At 40.2% G+C, this 18,131-nt stretch overlaps 1 protein-coding gene across 1 annotated transcript; it reads left to right on the top strand.

The window, feature by feature from the left end:
• Window positions 1–371: 371 nt before the first annotated feature.
• LOC310999981 (cysteine-rich secretory protein LCCL domain-containing 1-like) lies at window positions 372–14,505 on the top strand (the record flags this gene model as incomplete). Its single annotated transcript, XM_083990613.1, has 14 exons — window positions 372–638; window positions 5,818–5,936; window positions 7,056–7,188; window positions 8,169–8,284; window positions 8,568–8,668; window positions 9,473–9,640; window positions 9,768–9,828; window positions 10,981–11,047; window positions 11,889–12,019; window positions 12,171–12,214; window positions 12,310–12,382; window positions 12,749–12,818; window positions 14,133–14,266; window positions 14,454–14,505. The coding sequence occupies 14 exons, from the start codon at window positions 372–374 to the stop codon at window positions 14,503–14,505; spliced, it is 1,536 nt and encodes a 511-aa protein (XP_083846739.1).
• Between the last annotated feature and the right edge of the window lie 3,626 nt (window positions 14,506–18,131).

Here is an 18,131-nt window from a genome sequence, read left to right as displayed (position 1 = left end):
CCCGGCTGCTGAAAGCTGCTAGAGTCAACTGTTTGAAGTGAAGTCCCCTATAATTACATCATTATTAAACAGAGACAGAGAGGAGATTGAAGCTGCCTTTTTTAGAGATGCCCTAAGCTAGCTAAGAAGAAAGAAGATTAATATGCACTCTTGTGAATATGTTAATATTAAGATGGGATTTTCTGACTCTATCCTTTTTTAATGAGCAGAGCCAACACAGATACATGCAGGCTTTTCTCACTTGCAACAAGCCAAAAGTCTGAAGGAATAACGGAAGATTTTAAATTAAAGCAACACTAACCCAAATGCATTCTATGTGTTTTACAGAAAACAAAAAGTGTTTGTCCCTCTGCATCTGTATTTGCCTCATCATGAAGAGTCCTCTTACTTTCCTGAGCTGGGTTAGAGCAGCAAGCCTGTTCCTGTGCTTGACTCAGACCGTCCTGGCCATGGTCCTCACCAACTCCACACGTCTTCAGTCCATCCTGGACAAGTACAGGGACAAGGATGACGAGTGGTGGAAGGCGAGGCCCAGAGGGAAGAGGGCCATCAGTGAGGGGGACATGCACCTCATTCTGGACCTGCACAACAAGCTACGTGGTCAGGTCCACCCACCTGCCTCCAACATGGAGTATATGGTATGTGCTGGGTATGTTGCATTCAGAGCAACCCTATCTATGTTTCTCCCATGTCTCCCATGTTTCTCCCATTTGTAAATGGAACTAGTTGGCTGGAGCTGGATCTGGAGTCAGTGTCATGGATAAAAAGACAGAATTTTGTTCCTGCATTGTTAAATTTATGCAAAAATTGGTTCATTGACCATTTGTCAAACCTCAGCCAATCACACTTTAAAGAGACCCAGAGAAGTTTTCTTTTGGTTATAAAAGAGTCTCATAATGTGGATGAATCTACATTACCAACACTTGGTAATGGGTCCATTTTCAATAAATATATCGTTCTGTCTTTATAGATATTTTGTCATTATCATTTAGTGATCGGCTCGCCCAGCATTTCCTAGTTTTGGTTTCCTGGACGCTGCCCGGCGCCGGGTCATGGGAATAACGCCGCCGGGTCGCTGTTTATGGTCGGAACTACGACAGTATCTGATCGTCTTCAAACCTCCGACTTTCGCTCTTGATTAATGAAAACATTCTTAGCAAATGCTTTCGCGTTCATCTTGCGCTTTCACTGTGCGCGCTGAGGCTCCTGGGAAATGTAGTGTGAAAACACTTCCGCTTTCCGGAAGTCCTCATAGTAACCTTAACTGTATGGAGACAAACTTGTTAAACATAGGAATTTAAAAAGTGCTCTACCAGAAAAACTGCACATACACTTTTGAGAGTGTTTTTTTCAAGCATTTCCAAAAACTACAGGCAGAAAAGTAAGAGAGCTTGTTTTCTGCTCTTACAGAATGTTCAGCCGAGTGTCTTACGTAGCCCCCAAGGCCAAAGACACATTATTGATCAATTTATTTATATCAGTTTGTGAGCCATGTTAGGATTTCCTCTCTATTTCCAATGTTGTAAGGCCTAAGCAGTTTTCCTGATCTTTGTTGCTTTCCTGCAGTTTTACGCACAAACATTACCAAAAAGCCTCCACAGGTTATGTTAGAACAAAAATATTCCAAAATACTCCAAAATTACTGGGCTTACCTGTAATTGCATTATAAGAGTAATACTGTCTCTCCATGTTTTCTGCATGACCTACCTAGTGATTTGGACATGTACTGTAACAAAGATGGTTTCTTTCCTGTTCGGTAGTTTGTTGCACACTGACCTTTCTTCTTATGTTCATTTATCTGATAAGTTTGGATTTAATTTGTTAAATGATGCTATAAAATTGGAGTGATTGACAGATGACTTGCAGTTGGGTCGAACTGGCACATGAGTATGTCATAGAAACCACTGCTCCTGATCACTACTGTGGCTCAAATCTCATGACCAGTGCTAAATGGCAGCTGTCACATATCTGGTATTTTGGCTTCTTTTTTCTATAGTGTGAGGAAGTGGAGATGTGTTGTTCATCTGGTAAGAGGTCAGGGTGTAGTAAATGGACAATTCATATATATTCAGTTTGTTTCCTCTTTGTTATTGGTAATGGAATCAAGATGACTGCCTGTATCAGTAGAATGGATCCAACAGAGGGTTCATATCAAGTGACCCCCGCCAAGTCCATTAGATTTAACACAGAACCTTCTGATTTGAGCTCAGCCAGCTGAAGACAGTGTGGTAGCAGAGCAGGGAAGAAAAGACAGAAGGAATGAGATCTTCAAGCCAACGCTATCATCTGGTTTGCTACTGACTCCCGCTTGCCTGGCCTCGCTGACCCTGGCCCAGATCCAGCTTTCACCCCCACAGTGTTGTCCTGCCCTCTTCCTCAACCATCCTGCCCTCCCTCCCTTCCTGCCCAGCGCCTCCTTTACTATATCACCCCGCTTCTCCTCCTGCTGACTCTTTTTCTTTTCTCCTTCTCTCTTCCTCATCTTCAGCCTCCCTCAGGCTTTTCTTCGCCCTCGGCTTTCGCTCTGTCCTTTCTCCTCCTCTCTCTCCATCCATTGCAGCTCACTCAATCCCTGGCCAAAGTCCATGTTATCCTTTATTTGATCCTCCACGCATCTCATTTTGGGTGCCATAGTGGTGAATCTATTTCAAACATGTCAAAGCCCTGTCGTTTGAAGTGCAGGGCACAGCAGTGTAAATGTATGTTATGTACACTAATCCAGTGTTTCTTTAGCAAGGGATACTATTACTGATGATAATGATGTGGTGAGGCAGGGGACTGATGAGGGCCAAGTATTTGGTTTTCAGATTGCAGGATCTGGAGGCCAAAGGGGCTGCACCTCGCTGCTGCTCTGACTCCTTGATTTCACACAAAAGCCATTCAGCAAATGCCTGTAGAGCACTGTTGCGTCCATTAATCTAGAGCACGTTATTTCTTGCCCAGCAGACCTTCATGAGAAATAGAGACCTGTTTAGGCCTTTAAGGTTCCTGTAATCACAACCACTTTCTATGCTATATTGCATATGAATTACAAGCATTTATGTGAACCATTTTACATACTTTGAATTACAAAAACAATGGCAAAGAACTACCTTGAGCACGGTCTGCACAGAAATGACCACAAGTCTACTGCTGCACGAATGTACATCTTGTACTTAGCTCTGTGGCAGAGGTGGTTCCGGACCGGCAGATGGCTGGAAACAGGTCTGTATTTTGGGAACTTAATGCTCTTTGGAATGCAAAGGGAGATTGGTAGTTGTTACTGTGACCTCTCTCTCCAAAGGCCGGTGGGCAGTCCATCTTCCCCTCAGCTGGATAATTGAGGGTGAAGAATAACAAGAACACGGGGAGAATAATGAGCTGGCAGAGGTCATTAGTGTCCGCTGTAGGTTGTTTGCAGTGTTGGTCCTGAACAAATGAAAAGTGGGAGCATGAGCGAGACGTTCCTGCATAGTTTCTCATCTCCACTCACCTGATGCTTGGCGAATTTTCAAGTTTTGAAAAAACAGAGAAATTATCAGAGATGGTGCCTCCTAGTTTTGATGTCAGAAAAGCATAACTAGTCTCATATAGAGTATTTTGAGTATGCTGTGGTAATTGTGTTCTAATTATCCCTGTATACTGTTTTATCTGTCCTGTTATTGTGTTGTATTTTTAATGTGACCTGCAAATGGGACTACATATGCAAATTATCTTAAAGCTATAATCTGGTACAGTGCATCAAATGGCAACATTTATGTTTGAACTGTACACTGTCCCTTTTAAATAAATTAAATTGAAAATTTAATTTTTTAAAGGAATGAAACCACTTAAGTTTCAATAGGGAATCAAGGATGATTCCAGTTTGGTTAGGGTGAGGCTGACAGAGCTACCTGGTTACATAATCATGAATAAGACTGACTTCATACAGTAGTTAAAGGGACCATATAGCAATTATGACCCATTGCCATAATCCCTATAGTTTTAGGAGTAGGTTTGTTACCTTTAATTGTCGGTGCAAACTATTTTTAGAATGGCGGAGATATTTTACGACCCAACACAACATAGCAAATGTTAATGGATTAGAGCAGACACGTCTTACACCTGCATTACCTTTTATTATAGTTTCATTGTTAAGGTTGAGTCTGGATATATCACAGACATTAAAACGTTTTAATCTCTTTGATTCTAGCAGCTGTGTGTGGATATAGTGATGGTTTCAGTTTAAAATAAGATTGAATTTATGTTATAATGAAAAGAAATCCTATATTTGACTAGCCTGCTGATGGCCATTATCCAAGACAAACTCTATGTAGAACGATACAGCCTGCAGTAACAGAGACTTTGTAGTTTCACAGTGTGTATGGACAAACACAGCGTGTTCTGTGCATTATGATATCTGATAAGACACGTTTTGATCAGTTACCCACAAGCCCCATGTATTATTTTTAACGCAGTGAAGCAATTGTTCACCCAATTTCCTATTCACTTTAACTGAAACCAACACAACATACAAACACAGCAGGATTTGGTGCCTTTGAGTTTTTCATCGACTGGTGCCCAAATTTATCTGCTGAGGACAGTTTCCTTTTTCCATCGCCTGATGCTATCATTATTGGTTCAACTCTATCTTTCAAGTGACAAACAAAGGCATAATAATCAAATGTGGAAAATTCTCCCCTAACAGCTACTGTAAAGTGCAATGACCATGGACAAACAGCAGTATCACATGGCAGGGTCGGTATCTCAGTCACAGCTGGATTGTGGCCGAACTAAAGATTTCACATATCACCTCTCCAACTGGGCTTAAAGAGCAAGTAAGCAGCACCACAGTGAATGGGCAACAGTGTAACACTAACACAGTGTGTTGGCCTTAGCGAGCATATGGAACACATTATGGTGGTCAATCGGAGCAGTTACTACGCCACACTTGAGCATTATGTGATTAGTTTTTTTTTTTTTACGTGTGATAGCCGTAATGCAACTAAACAGTACGCCAACAGCAGAGCACACTGCACCTATTCTTCTACCCCCACAACAGTAAATTAACTTTGCTGTAACATTTGAATTCCTCAGACGTAAACCTACTTTTCTGCTTTGTCTAAATCAAAGAAGTGTGTGAATAGTTTTCAGGTATTTTAACTTGAAATGAGTTCAGTTTGGTCAGGGTTTTTCTTTTTTTACAGAAAAGGAGGCATCGAGCCCCCAAACAGAGACTCTCTGTTTTGGTAGTTTGTTTGTTTTTCTTTTTCCTTGTTTTATGAGACCAAAACTTACTGGAAACAAGCTATCAAACAACCACATAGAATAGTAGCACAAAGCTGCAAGTTGCTGTGGTGGTGGTGATACCTCTGTGTTTCCCTTCGCTCTCATGTACGTGTCTGTGTGTGAGAGAGTGAGCGAGTGTGTGTGTTTAATAGGAGAGGCCTAGTTTTGACTACACTGTGTTAAAACTGCAAGAGGCATGCGCCCGACCACAGTACTTTAAGGTAAAGAGCAGGTTCATCTTTCAGGTTCACTTTGTCTCAAGCGTGTTTCAGATTAGTTTCAATGGAACTCAGTTTCTTCAAAGACAGTGATGAGATATTTGGAAAAAAAAAAAACGTAATGAGTAGTAAGTAAAGCCACAACTATGGTAAGTGGCTACTTAAATCAGGAGAGTGGAGTTTCACATCTGTAAACATCTGTCGCAGGCAAAGCTGCCCAGGACTCACAGACTCTAACCTGAGCTCTAGAGAAAAACAAACCTTCAGACCCTCCTGAACCCTGTTGTGTGTTCTCTCTGTCTCTCCTACCCTCTCCCCCACCCCCCTCTGTGTGTGTGTGCGCTCTCCCCAGGTCTGGGATTATGAGTTGGAGAGGAGCGCGGAGCACTGGGCACATACCTGCCGGTGGGAACACGGGCCGAGCCACATGCTGACACAGATAGGCCAAAACCTTGGAGCACACTGGGGCAGGTGTGTATGTAGAAAAATTACATAACAGGAATGGAGTGTGTCAGATAAAGGGATAGTTCAACATTTTGGCAAATTGGCCCATTGCCATAATCCCTATAGTTTTAGGAGTAGGTTCGTTACATTTCAGGTTGTAATCAGTGCTTTAGCCTAGCTCATTGTTTTGGTTGACCAAGCTCTGCTCACTTTGGAAGTTCTCCCAAGCAACTGTACTGAACATGACCTGCTCAGCATCCAATATAGCAGACACAGCTAATAACAAGACTGATACTGAGTAGATCACTCCTCTATCCAGGCCAAAGAAAGAGCAGGGAGATAAAATTATTGGCCCACATTACTTGGCCTTGGTCGGACCACAGCAATCATGATTCATTATGATTCTCCATTAATTGACATATTGAAACTGTTTCCCAACCTGCCATGATACAGAGCTGCATCACCACAAGTTGTAGATAGACATATCTGTCCTGCTGCCTTCAGGTGGCTGCAGGGATGTGAGGAACTGAAGGAGGAACTTCTAGCAAGCAGCTGTTGAAGCAGCAAATTGGAGTCTCCCTGCAGGCTGACTTCCTGACTTTCCTACTTTAAACACAATAAACCCTTTATTTCACATCAAATTTCTCTACTGGCTGGGGAGTGATTAGTTAGAATGGTTAATTAACATTTTGAGCATTATCCCGTCATCGCTGAGCATTTGCTCCATGTTCTTACTTTCCACTTGTTGATAAAATCGCCAAAGTGGCAACAGATTGACTCCATGCCAGGATCAGATGCCAGCTCAAACTCTACACTCTTTTTCTGCTAAAACAACATACTTTGTGCTGCCTCATTTGAGTGAACCTCCCACAGATTTACACCTGTGCACAACGCGCAAGGCACTGAGATATCACACAGATGCACAAAGGTAATTTCAAGGTCGGGAAATTACCAAAAGCTGCTGCTTGACTGGTCATTGCACTGCCACAAAGATGTCCCTATCTGAAAGGCAAACCCACCCACTCACACTTCTTAAAACTGTGTGGGAGTGTACACGATGAATGAAATGCTTCATCCCACTGTTTTGTTGGATAGAACAATTTACTCCTCTATGACATCGGTTTAATACATTTCCTCTCATTTTAGGGACCGTCCCCCAACCTACCACGTCCAGGCCTGGTATGATGAGGTGAGATACTACAGCTACCCCTACTCCCAGGAGTGTAACCCACACTGCCCCTTCAGATGTTCAGGACCTGTGTGCACTCACTACACTCAGGTAATAGGGCTTTTGTATTTACATGTCTTAAAGGGTAAAAATTTATTTTTCAAAACATTAAAGTCAAATCTAGTTTGGCATTCACAACAGTCAGACCACATTGTTTTGGGGCGTGTGCCAAAGAGTAAAGTACAGTTCTCCAGAAATATGCACAAAACCAACTTTTATCTCTCTGAAAAAACTGATCAGTTGATTCCCAGTGAAACTCTTCACAGCTTATAATCAGCTTTTGATTTTCATGTTTTAGTGCCACATGCAAAATGATGCATTCAGCTAGATCACAGTAATAGACCAGAAATCACTTTCACAAACTTGTTTTTTTTATGTCATTTAAAGGGATATGATGGGAGTAATTCCTACACAATGTACCTTTAAATGTAATTATTATAAGGATGTAATTATTTAGCAGTCATAAACATGATGTAGGTTCAAAGGATAACAAAACAACCGTTAATGTTGGTGGCACTGGCCAATCAACTGACAATACGTGCAACAAAAAGTTTTGAAATATAAATGAACTATTTTGTGTGATTTAGCCTATACTACCTTTTGCAAGCATGCAATGAAGTTTTATTGTTCCATGAAACTTCTGACATTGCACTTGCAGTTTGGAGAATGTTAAGACTGTTTTAAAAAATTGAGCTGAGACAAAATAGAAAAACATTCATTTGTATTTTTTTTTAAAAGAAGAAAAAAAAAGAAAAAACTGTAGATTTCTCGAGACACTGCTCACTGTTTGAAATTGTAATTTATATTTGCCTGTAAATTTAAAAAGCATCAATGCTTAGCCATGTTGTATGCCTTCCTTTCTTTTCTCAAATGTTAGAAAAATGTGTATTTGAAATCATGCTGATCACAGATTCACTAATACTAACTAACAATAAAACACTAACATATGATGACCAGTGAAAATTCATCCTCCAATCTGTCCAACCAACTGTCAGACTACTAGATACTTTACTTGTGTGTTTCCCTTTCAGTTGGTGTGGGCCACCAGTAATCGTATTGGCTGTGCCATCAACGTGTGTTACAACATGAACGTGTGGGGAATGATCTGGGCCAAAGCAGTCTATCTGGTCTGCAACTACTCACCACCGTAAGTTCTTACTCGCTTTGCTTAAGTGTGGTCGAGTGAATAATTGTTTTTGAAATTTGTATTTAATGCTTACAAGAAGCTGTGAGAAAGCCCAACTGGGGTCAAGAGTTGCAAATCTGCAATGGCTTTAAACTCTGTGCAACAAATAAGCTTTGTATTGCAATCATAATAAATTGCATCATCCCTAATACATAAAATAAGGGATTAAGGGAATCCCTTAGGGAATAAGGGATTTTAGTTTTAGTTTATGAAAATAAACTAAAAATGTGATTATTATTAACAGGGGGAACTGGTGGGGTCATGCTCCATATAAATATGGAACACCCTGCTCTGCCTGTCCAGCCAGCTATGCAGGAGGCTGCAGGGACAACCTCTGCTATAAAGGTGAGTTTGGGTCAGACTTTGCTATACAAACAATACATATAGTCTACTTGCCAAAAATGAGTACCCGGAAATGTTGAGTACCCCAAAGTTTTATGTTAGAAATATATAGTATGGGTCCCCAGTATTCAGAAACTGCCGGATGCTAACTTATATATATTGGGCAATTAGCACAATTGACATAATTAGCATAAATTAGCATAATTGCCTATATGGGCAATATTTCAGCAAAATTGACTTGGCTGATCTGGGAAATATTGGAGTGGTTTTAGGGGTTATTGATGATGCTGAATCCATTTCTGACATTTTCAAAATTCAAAATGGCTGTCTAAACCGGAAGGGACCAGATTGAAATCCATCAAAATCGGCCCACTGGCGGTTTAAATCTGGTCACTACCGGTTTAGACAGCCATTTTGAATTTTGAAAATGTCAGAAATGGATTCAGCATCATCAATAACCCCTAAAACCACTCCAATATTGCCCAGATCAGCCAAGTCAATTTTGTTGAAATATTGCCTATATAGGCAAAATATGCTAATTTATGCTAATTATGTCAATTGTGCTAATTGCCCAATATATATAAGTTAGCATCCGGCAGTTTCTGAATACTGGGGACCCATACTATATATTTCTAACATAAAACTTTGGGGTACTCAACATTTCCGGGTTCACAATGGGGCCCTATGGGCTGGCAAGTAGACTAATACAGTACATACAACACAATTAAAGACAGTGGTTGACCTTGTTTTGCTTTTTTTTCCCTTAAAAAATCTGACATGTGCAATAACTGGGTGTCCATGTTTCAGATGGGGGTGTGGAAAGGCGTCCACCTCCTGAGATCGAGGAGAGCAACTACATTGAGCCTGAACCTGAGCCGGTGAGGGACCGAGAGCCGGAGCCCAGGGCCCAGTCACCAGAACCCTCACCTAACGACAACGTAAACAAAAACCAAGTGGTCAGCACGGAGCAGATGAGTAAGGAGCGCTCCCATCCCTACTTCTATGAATGAGATAATTAAGACTGTGTACATTACGAACAACATTTAACATTCACTCCCATTTTGGTGAATTGTTATAAAAAAGCTCCTGTTTGTTATTTCAGGCCAACAGGTGGAGTGTGATACTAAACTGAGGGATAAGTGCAAGGGAACGACCTGTAACAGGTAAATTCTGACTAATGGTGTGTCCCAAATCGCGCACTTCTGCACTTACACTGCAAAAACTCAAAATCTTTCTGAGAATATTTGTCTTATTTCTTGTCAAAATGTCTCATTTATAGTCAAAACTCATCCCTTTCCACTTAAAATAAGAATCATCACCTAAAAATGTACTTGTTTTTAGATAATTTTCACTTGTTTCAAACACATTTTCACTTGAAATAAGTAGAAAAATCTGCCAGCGAAAGAAGGTTTTTTGTGCTTGTAATAAGAAAGAAAAACTTGATCCACTATCAGATTATTTTAAGTGAAAATCTGCTTGAAAGAAGGAAAAAGTGTCTAAAAACAAGCTGCTTTTTAATGTGATGAGTCTTATTTTAAGTATAATGAGATTTGTTTTGACTAGAAATGACATTTTGACTAAAAATAAGACAAATACTCTTGGTAAGATATTAGATTTTTTGCAGTGTACACTTAATATTTTGAGTGCATAAGTGCGTTCACACTGAGCAGTGTGCGAAAATGTAGTGCGCTATGTGCACTCAATTGGCGCACTCAAACGGACAGAAAATTGAGTGTGGATCGATGGACACTTTCCACACTTAACGGCCGCCATCTTAGAGACGTAGCGGAAGCACGTCACTACTTTTCAAACGGCAGCGGTTGCTTTGAGCAGCGACGGAGCTGACACCGGCGTAAATGTCTAAAAAACACTCATAACAACACAACAACAACACTAACACAATAAAACACAACTTAATAGCTCGTTTTGATCGCCAAAAAGCGCTGTCAAGTGTCGGCGATAGGGCTACAACGGCCGGTTACTATGGTTGCGATCAGAATTTTAAAAAATAGAAGAAGAAGCTGTCGAGTCATTTCCGGTAAGTGCGCAGCGACAGTGTCTGATTTGAGACGGTACTACCCCTGTCGAAATTAGTGCACTGTGCAAGGCAGTGCACTGCCTTACAGTGTACTGTAAAGCAGTGCACTAAGAGAAGTGTGCGATTTGAGACACACCATAAGTGTCTGACTCTGCAACTCATGAACATTTAATAATGTATGAAAATGATTATACACTTGACATGACTAGTCAAGTGGTCAAGAAGTTTTTTATAGTATGTGTACAAAACCCCGGTCTCACAATGTTTCTGTCTGCAGATATGAGTGTCCACCTGGCTGCCATGACAGGCCTGGAAAAGTAGTTGGGACTGGACATTACGACATGGTAAATGATCACTGACAACAGTTATTTGTACATTATATTACATGGTATACAATCTGATAATACTTAGAGCCAAGAAAATGAGTTACTGCACATGCTGTTATGGAAACAGAATGCATGCACTTTCATAAAACAGTATGTATTAAAGCAATAGTCCAACATTTTGGCAAATTGGCCCATTGCCATAATCCCTATAGTTTTAGGTTAGTAGTAGGTAGCTATTTTTAGAACGGCGGACCAGAGCCGTGAGCTGCTCAGAGCTACGCTACAGAGGCTAATGGAATTTCTTGGTTTCCCTCATCAAACTGATCAAATTCACAATCCAACAACTCCAAAACGCTCTGGTGGACAAGTTGTGACCTGCACATTCACCACACTATGAGATAATAATGTAACGTTATGAGACAGAGTTGTTTTCGAGGAAAAAATGAATGCAAAACCGCTGGTGCGTGTTCCTGTCGGGGGCAGTTTTTCAGCAAGCAGTCTCTGAATTTACCTCGAAAACAACTCTGTCTCATAACGTTACATTATTATCTCATAGCGTGGTGAATGTGCAGGTCACAACTTGTCCATAAGAGCGTTTTGGAGTTGTTGGATTGTGTATTTGATGAGTTTGATGAGGGAAACCAAGAAATTCCATTAGCCTCCGTAGCGTAGCTCTGAGCAGCTCGCGGCTTTGCTCTGCCGTTCTAAAAAATACCTTGCACCGACAATTAAAGGTAACGAACCTACTCCTACCATAGGGATTATGGGCCAATTTGCCAAATGTTGAACTATCCCTTTAAGTGATATTTTATGTTATACCATGAGTGCATCAACATTCCTGCCTTTGTCTTTACTGCAGCAATCCAGTGTGTGTGGAGCTGCGTTACACTCTGGTGTCATTGACAACGATGGAGGATGGCTGGATGTGACCAGACTGGGCAGAAAACAACAATTCAGCAAATCATACAAGAATGGTATTCAGTCAATAGGGTATGAATCAGCCTATGTATTTAGTTTTCTATTGATAAAAAGTGTTAAATTAATCTACATGTCTGTTAGTCTGCATGTACAGTAACTGCCCTGAAGGGTGTGTTCACCTGTTGATGCACAGAGCTTCATGCAGTTTTCCTTCATTTCACAGGAAAAACAGAAGTGCAAATTCCTTCAAAATCGAGACAGTGCCTGGTGAGACACACACGATCACCTCTACTATAAAGACACAGATGTGATGTTGATGGAAAGCCTGCAGGGTCATTTTTTGTTGTGCTTTTTCCACCCAGTCAAAGCAGTAAGATGTGACACCACTGTCGCACTTTTCTGCCCCTTCAAGAAACCTGTACGACACTGTCCCAGGTAACGCTCTGCTTTAAGTTAAGGTTTCAACAGTAACTTTTATAAGCAGATACTAAAGATACTGTCAGTTACCCTGCAATCCTTTTAACATCATAGATGTCATTTTATAATTCTGTTTCATTTACAGTCCATAGGCCTAAACACTTTTAATTAACCAGTAAGAGTATTCTGGCTTCCTGATAGCTCTGCCTTTAATACATGTTTGCAAAGCAGGAGGGGAAGCACTTATGAAATCTTTATTCCAAAGAGCTTTGATGAAAATCTGATTTGATTAATATCCCACAGATCCAACAGTAGAAGCATGTTAGATCCAAATTTTACACTGAAAATATCTAATGACCTGATGTGACCTCTGTTTGCCCCCAGGTTGTACTGTCCCAGGAACTGTTTGCGTGACAGTCAAGCCAGAGTCATTGGGACAAAGTATTACTCAGATGTGAGTACTTTTATTGTTATTACCAGTAATTAAGTAAGGTACAGGCACCTGATGCTGGCCTAATTCAATTTAAGTGCTTATAGTCGTTCCCACAGTGTGGCAGGTTGAATCAGCCTCAGACTTTAACCTGAATGAAATCTGTAGTCAGTGCATCTATCGAACAGGTTAGCTTTTTTCAGATGTCTTTCTTTCTGCAGTTCTAGTACACAATAGTAGGCTACATTGCTCAGTTTCTGTGCTGGTGCACCTGGCTGCCTCTCCAACCTGGGAGAAAAAACCCTAAATAATGCCAAATTATCACTTTAATTAATGTTATCAGTGACTTTACACACATGTTTCTTTGTTTCTTCTTTCTCCTTTTGGCTCCTGATTGCAAGAGAAGCACAGGTGTAGCTAATAACATAAATTATGCCTCTGTTACTAACGAGTGAGCCAGCATGTGAAGCAGCATGGACTGTTACTGGGATATCAGCTGCACCTGTGTCTTTGCATATGAAAACCCTGTGAATGGTCTTCTTCATTATTGCTTAAAGGAGTCAGTTTTGCCACTGTTTCGTAGCTAACATTAGCATCAACAGCTGTTAACCAGTGTAGAGGAAATGTTGCAGGTCCAGCATCAAAATTCAAGCAGCACTAATGTTTTGTTTAGTTTGGTCTCTATCATGTTTTATTCTACTGAAGTTAACATGTGTGGTATATTATCCTCAACTTAATTCAGTTCAGTTCAATTTGAATTTGAAGAACATTAGGAACTTCATTTGTGAAGAGCGACAGTTTATATTCTTACAGAATAAATACAAATAAATACAAATGTTACAAGAGAGGAAGGCAGTCAAGGCACGCACATACATTTACGAGTATAAAGATGTTAGATTAGTTGTTTAGTAGGCCAAAAATTGAGGTAATGATTGATTCTTATGGACCAGACATGGGGAGATGTATAGCATCTTCAGGCCGAATAGCTGCGGGTGAAAGCCGCTCCACTATCTACCATCACTTCCAATGGTCGATTGTTTACTTTCACCATTATTGTTGGATTTTGCTCTGGCCCTGGCACTACCCCCCTTTTGCACATGATAACCAGCTGGTCCTGGTCCATCTTCTCACTTTCCATCACACTTAGCAGCAGATAAAACCTGCCTGATAAGGAGCAAGATGAAGTTTTGGGATTCAACCAGGAATGATACCATTGTACTTAAACACTTGAGACAACCCATTCTCAAAAAGGCATCCTGTCCTCTGGACTATGTCACCACAACTGGAATGAACATCCACATGGCATAATGTTAACACGTATTGGCCTGTTTCATCCAGAAATCCAGTATCTGCAGAGCTGCCGTTCATGCTGGAGTGATCCAGAATGAGTCTGGAGGTTACCTTGATGTCATGCCAGTTGACAAAAGGAGGCAGTACAGTGGCAGTTACCAGAATGGCATCACCTCAGAGAGGTATGACTAAAAACATATGGACAGTTATTATATTGATGTGTTAAATTTGTCTGATTTCATAGCTTCCAAATATGATATGTTTCTGAAATCAAATTTAATGATTAGTGTTTCATCTTAGTATGTATCAGTGCTGTGAAGAGTCACCCATACACGTACCTCATGTCTGTGCTCACTCTCCCTCCTCCAGCCTAGTGAGCCCAACAGGAGGGAAAGCCTTCCGAGTGTTTGCCGTCATCTGAAAAACCACTCCCAGAGGGCAGAGTACCGTCAAACATGGCCACTTCACATCCAGCCAACCCACTCATTATGATCTTACAATCTGTAATTACTTTCATTCCTACAGTAAATAATTCTCCTCCTCAGCCTCTGACACTATGAGTGTAACGTGAGTTTTATTAAGGCTTCACTTTGAAGTCTGGTCATGATTCCAAGAATAGCAAAGCAAAGGATGTTTGGTGAATGATGATCTTGGATGTCTTTGGCCTTACGTCTGTCTATAGCTGACCATAATAATCACATTGGACTACCTTGCTGACATATCATGACATCATGTTTTCTAACACTTAAACTTGAATATACTGCACACCACCAGATTTAGCACCACTCCAGCTGCTTCCCATTATTTCATGTTGAAGCCCAAACCAGACCATACATAAAATTAGGAATAAATGTTTCATATTTTAATTCAGAATTATGAATAAATGAATCCCAACGGATTTAATGTAGTTATTAAACCATTTGTCCTTTTTTTCTATAGAGAGACTTTACCTTCCATTTACGGAATTGTTTAATTTCCCATGCTGTTTAGGCTACTTGATAATTTTATGGCTGTAACATGATTTTTTCTATCTTCAATATGGATAATGATCCATTTCCCATTGAATATACAAACTACTGAGGTTTTAAACTGTCCCATATCCCTGATTGACCATGTATGTTATTTATTCACACACCAAATTATTACACTAATGTTTGTTACATTCAAAAGCCAGCTGACATGAATTGAATGTAGAGTCCATATAATATGGCGTTTGTCCTGTTGGTATTCCAGACTTAACCCTCTATGTGCAGTATGGATTCCAATAAAGTTTGGTTTGGGCCTCCTCATATCATTCATTTTCATCACAGTGGTAATATATATAGCAACAAAGCAGGCAGTAAAATACAGATTGTATATTTCCGTACATAATAATGTAAATAATGCTGAACACTATGCATGTACATGAAATGCTTGCTACTGTTGCCTTTTTTCATTTATATTTCTAACACATTACCAGCTACTCACAAAACGAGCAAATAGAAGGTGGTGAAACAGCTTCTGCATGCAAAACACATATTTAATCACTCAAGATTTTGATTTTATTATAGGCAAACTCCACCATGATTTCATGATATCCATGTGTTTGTAAATATTGTGTAAGTAACATATTGTTATATTTTATGCTGCATTTCCCAGCTTTTGTTTATAGGATTATATAAATGGACCCTGGCTGGCCAGGAATGTGCATGGCTGAATCATAATTGAAATACACAGAGATAAAATTCAAATATTTTTTATTTGATTGTTTTGCTATTTCTCACTGTCTGTGTCATAAAATCAATAAACTATATCCTCCTGCTCAGGGTTAATATCTCTTAAATTCCACAACAGCCTGGATTACAGACATTATTTTCAGTTTTTGCAGGCACATGATTGAGAGATCTGACTTTTTTTTAAATATAAGACCTACAGCTTCCACATAGCCTGAGGAATTTGGGCATTTACATCTCTACAGTGTCTCAAGCATGAAACTCAGTGATGTTTCTTTCTAGAAAGTTGTGGGTGTTTCCAGGAACTGAGGGGAACAGAGGAGAAGAGAAATCTGCCTGTTTCAGGTCCAGGGAGGAGATCTTATCTGCCGGTTGGCTTTTCATGCGTAAAGTAACGGGCAAAAAAGTTGTCAGCTCAATCCAAACAGCAGATGTCCTTACAGTTTACCAGCTCAACCACACACATGAACCATTCACATCCTGTCAGTCCAATAGAGGATTTGAAGCCTAAAAACACGAACTCAGTTCTGGAGTGCTGACTTTGGAGGCAAGAGTCATAACATTTTGCATTTTAGAATTAAAGGAGCTTAGCAACAGCAGTTTTAACCTCATATTATACAGTATGTATCAATACGATACTTCAAGGTATTAAAACTGTAAAAATGTGTCTGTACCTAGTGTCTTTTATATCATTCCTCTTTTTCTGTTAGACCATACCAAGTTTTATCCCGGTTCTGTGAGTAAAGTGTATTTAAGTGCTCAGAGCGGGTCACTGTGCCAGTGACTGGATAAACAAAGACCCACTTTGTATTTTGTTTATCTCAATCTCTCAGCTTCCCAGGATGCATTTCCTCTGCTTCCTCTGGATGGGCACAGATGTGGTCAGACTCCAGCTGAAAAGTCCCTCAATATTTTGAAACTGATCATTTTAATGACAAAACATATCACCAATAGTTAAGCTTTGACATCCTCTGAAACTGTATTCAGATGAGAGCTATTGGTCTCATGGTGGAATAGTCCGAGATGCAGAAGACACAGCCCTTCTTCCTAAATGTATAAAGCAGCTACCGGTATATATGACCCTGGTTTATATATGCTCACTGGGTTTGGGCCAGGTCTCCTTGAGAGTGGAGGAAAGCATCGCAACGCTGTCAAAATTCACAGGACCCTGTTGCATAGGCGGCCATTGGCACAGGACTCCCATCGGCTCCTATGCTCAGTTAGCCAGCCTGTCAGTCAGCCAGCGTGCCAATCAAACAGCGGTAGCATCCAAACATTACAGTTTTTCTCAGTCGCTTTGGTGCTATTCTCACATCACTCTTAACATTTGCACAACAGTTAGTGCATTTCTCAGAACAATTATCACAAACTGCAAAACCTAGTGGATAACCTGCAAAAGCGCGTCACTTGCTCAAAATGGATTGTCCATCCCTCAAAAGCAAGTACTCATGTCAATGAAACTGTCAGTGTCGTCAAAATGAGAAGTCCTGACACCATCGTTTATGAACAAGATAGTCACATGGCTTTGTCATGTTTTCATTAGGACACTTTATTCTCTAAGTGTTTTCCAATGCAGAAAGTGATGATACTACCTGTACATGCTCAAGACAGCACTATACACTACTAGTACAGCCATGTGAAAACTACAGTAAAGTTACACATTACTGTATTTAGTGGAGATACTGAATATGTATGTTTCACATTTCTACTGCATAGCTCTTTGCAATTCTGATTTGTTCACAGCATTGTGCGAAGGAAAAATACACTACAGCCATCTACAACAAACATAAGAAACACTCTTTGGGTACAACTTTACGTAAACTATGTTGCAGTACATATAGTAACTGAACCTCAGAGTACTGTAAATCATTCCTGCACATCCACACGTTCTAGTCACATTTTCATCTACATCACTCTGTCAATTAGCGATTGAAACAGATTCAATATTCCCAAAGATACAGTAATGTCATCCTTACATTGTATCTCTTTCAACCTTATGCCATTGTTTGTAATGAGCTCAGTCTCTTCCACCTCTGTGAGGTTGTCTTGTAATCCTATGTGATGCAGAGTAAAATTACAGTAATGTACAGTACATGTACTGCATCAACCATTATTACTGTAGTGTACAATACTGTCAAAGTGCTTCCTACTTATAAAATGCTGTAGTACAGTACCGTACTGTAAAGATGGGAAATCTTTACTGTGGTTGCTGTAATACATTACAATACAGTAAATCTGTTCTCTAGTGAAGCTGTCTAAAAGTTCTTGTCCCACTGTATCTTACAGTAATGCCTGACACAATGACAGCAGTGCAGATTGTTTAGTGCTGAATTAC

The sequence above is a fragment of the Trachurus trachurus genome, assembly GCF_905171665.1.
Source record: "Trachurus trachurus genome assembly, chromosome: 17".
NCBI classification, from domain to species: domain Eukaryota; kingdom Metazoa; phylum Chordata; class Actinopteri; order Carangiformes; family Carangidae; genus Trachurus; species Trachurus trachurus.
The sequence above is the reverse complement of the archived record's forward strand: the minus strand, read 5'-3'. Positions and strand labels throughout refer to the sequence as shown.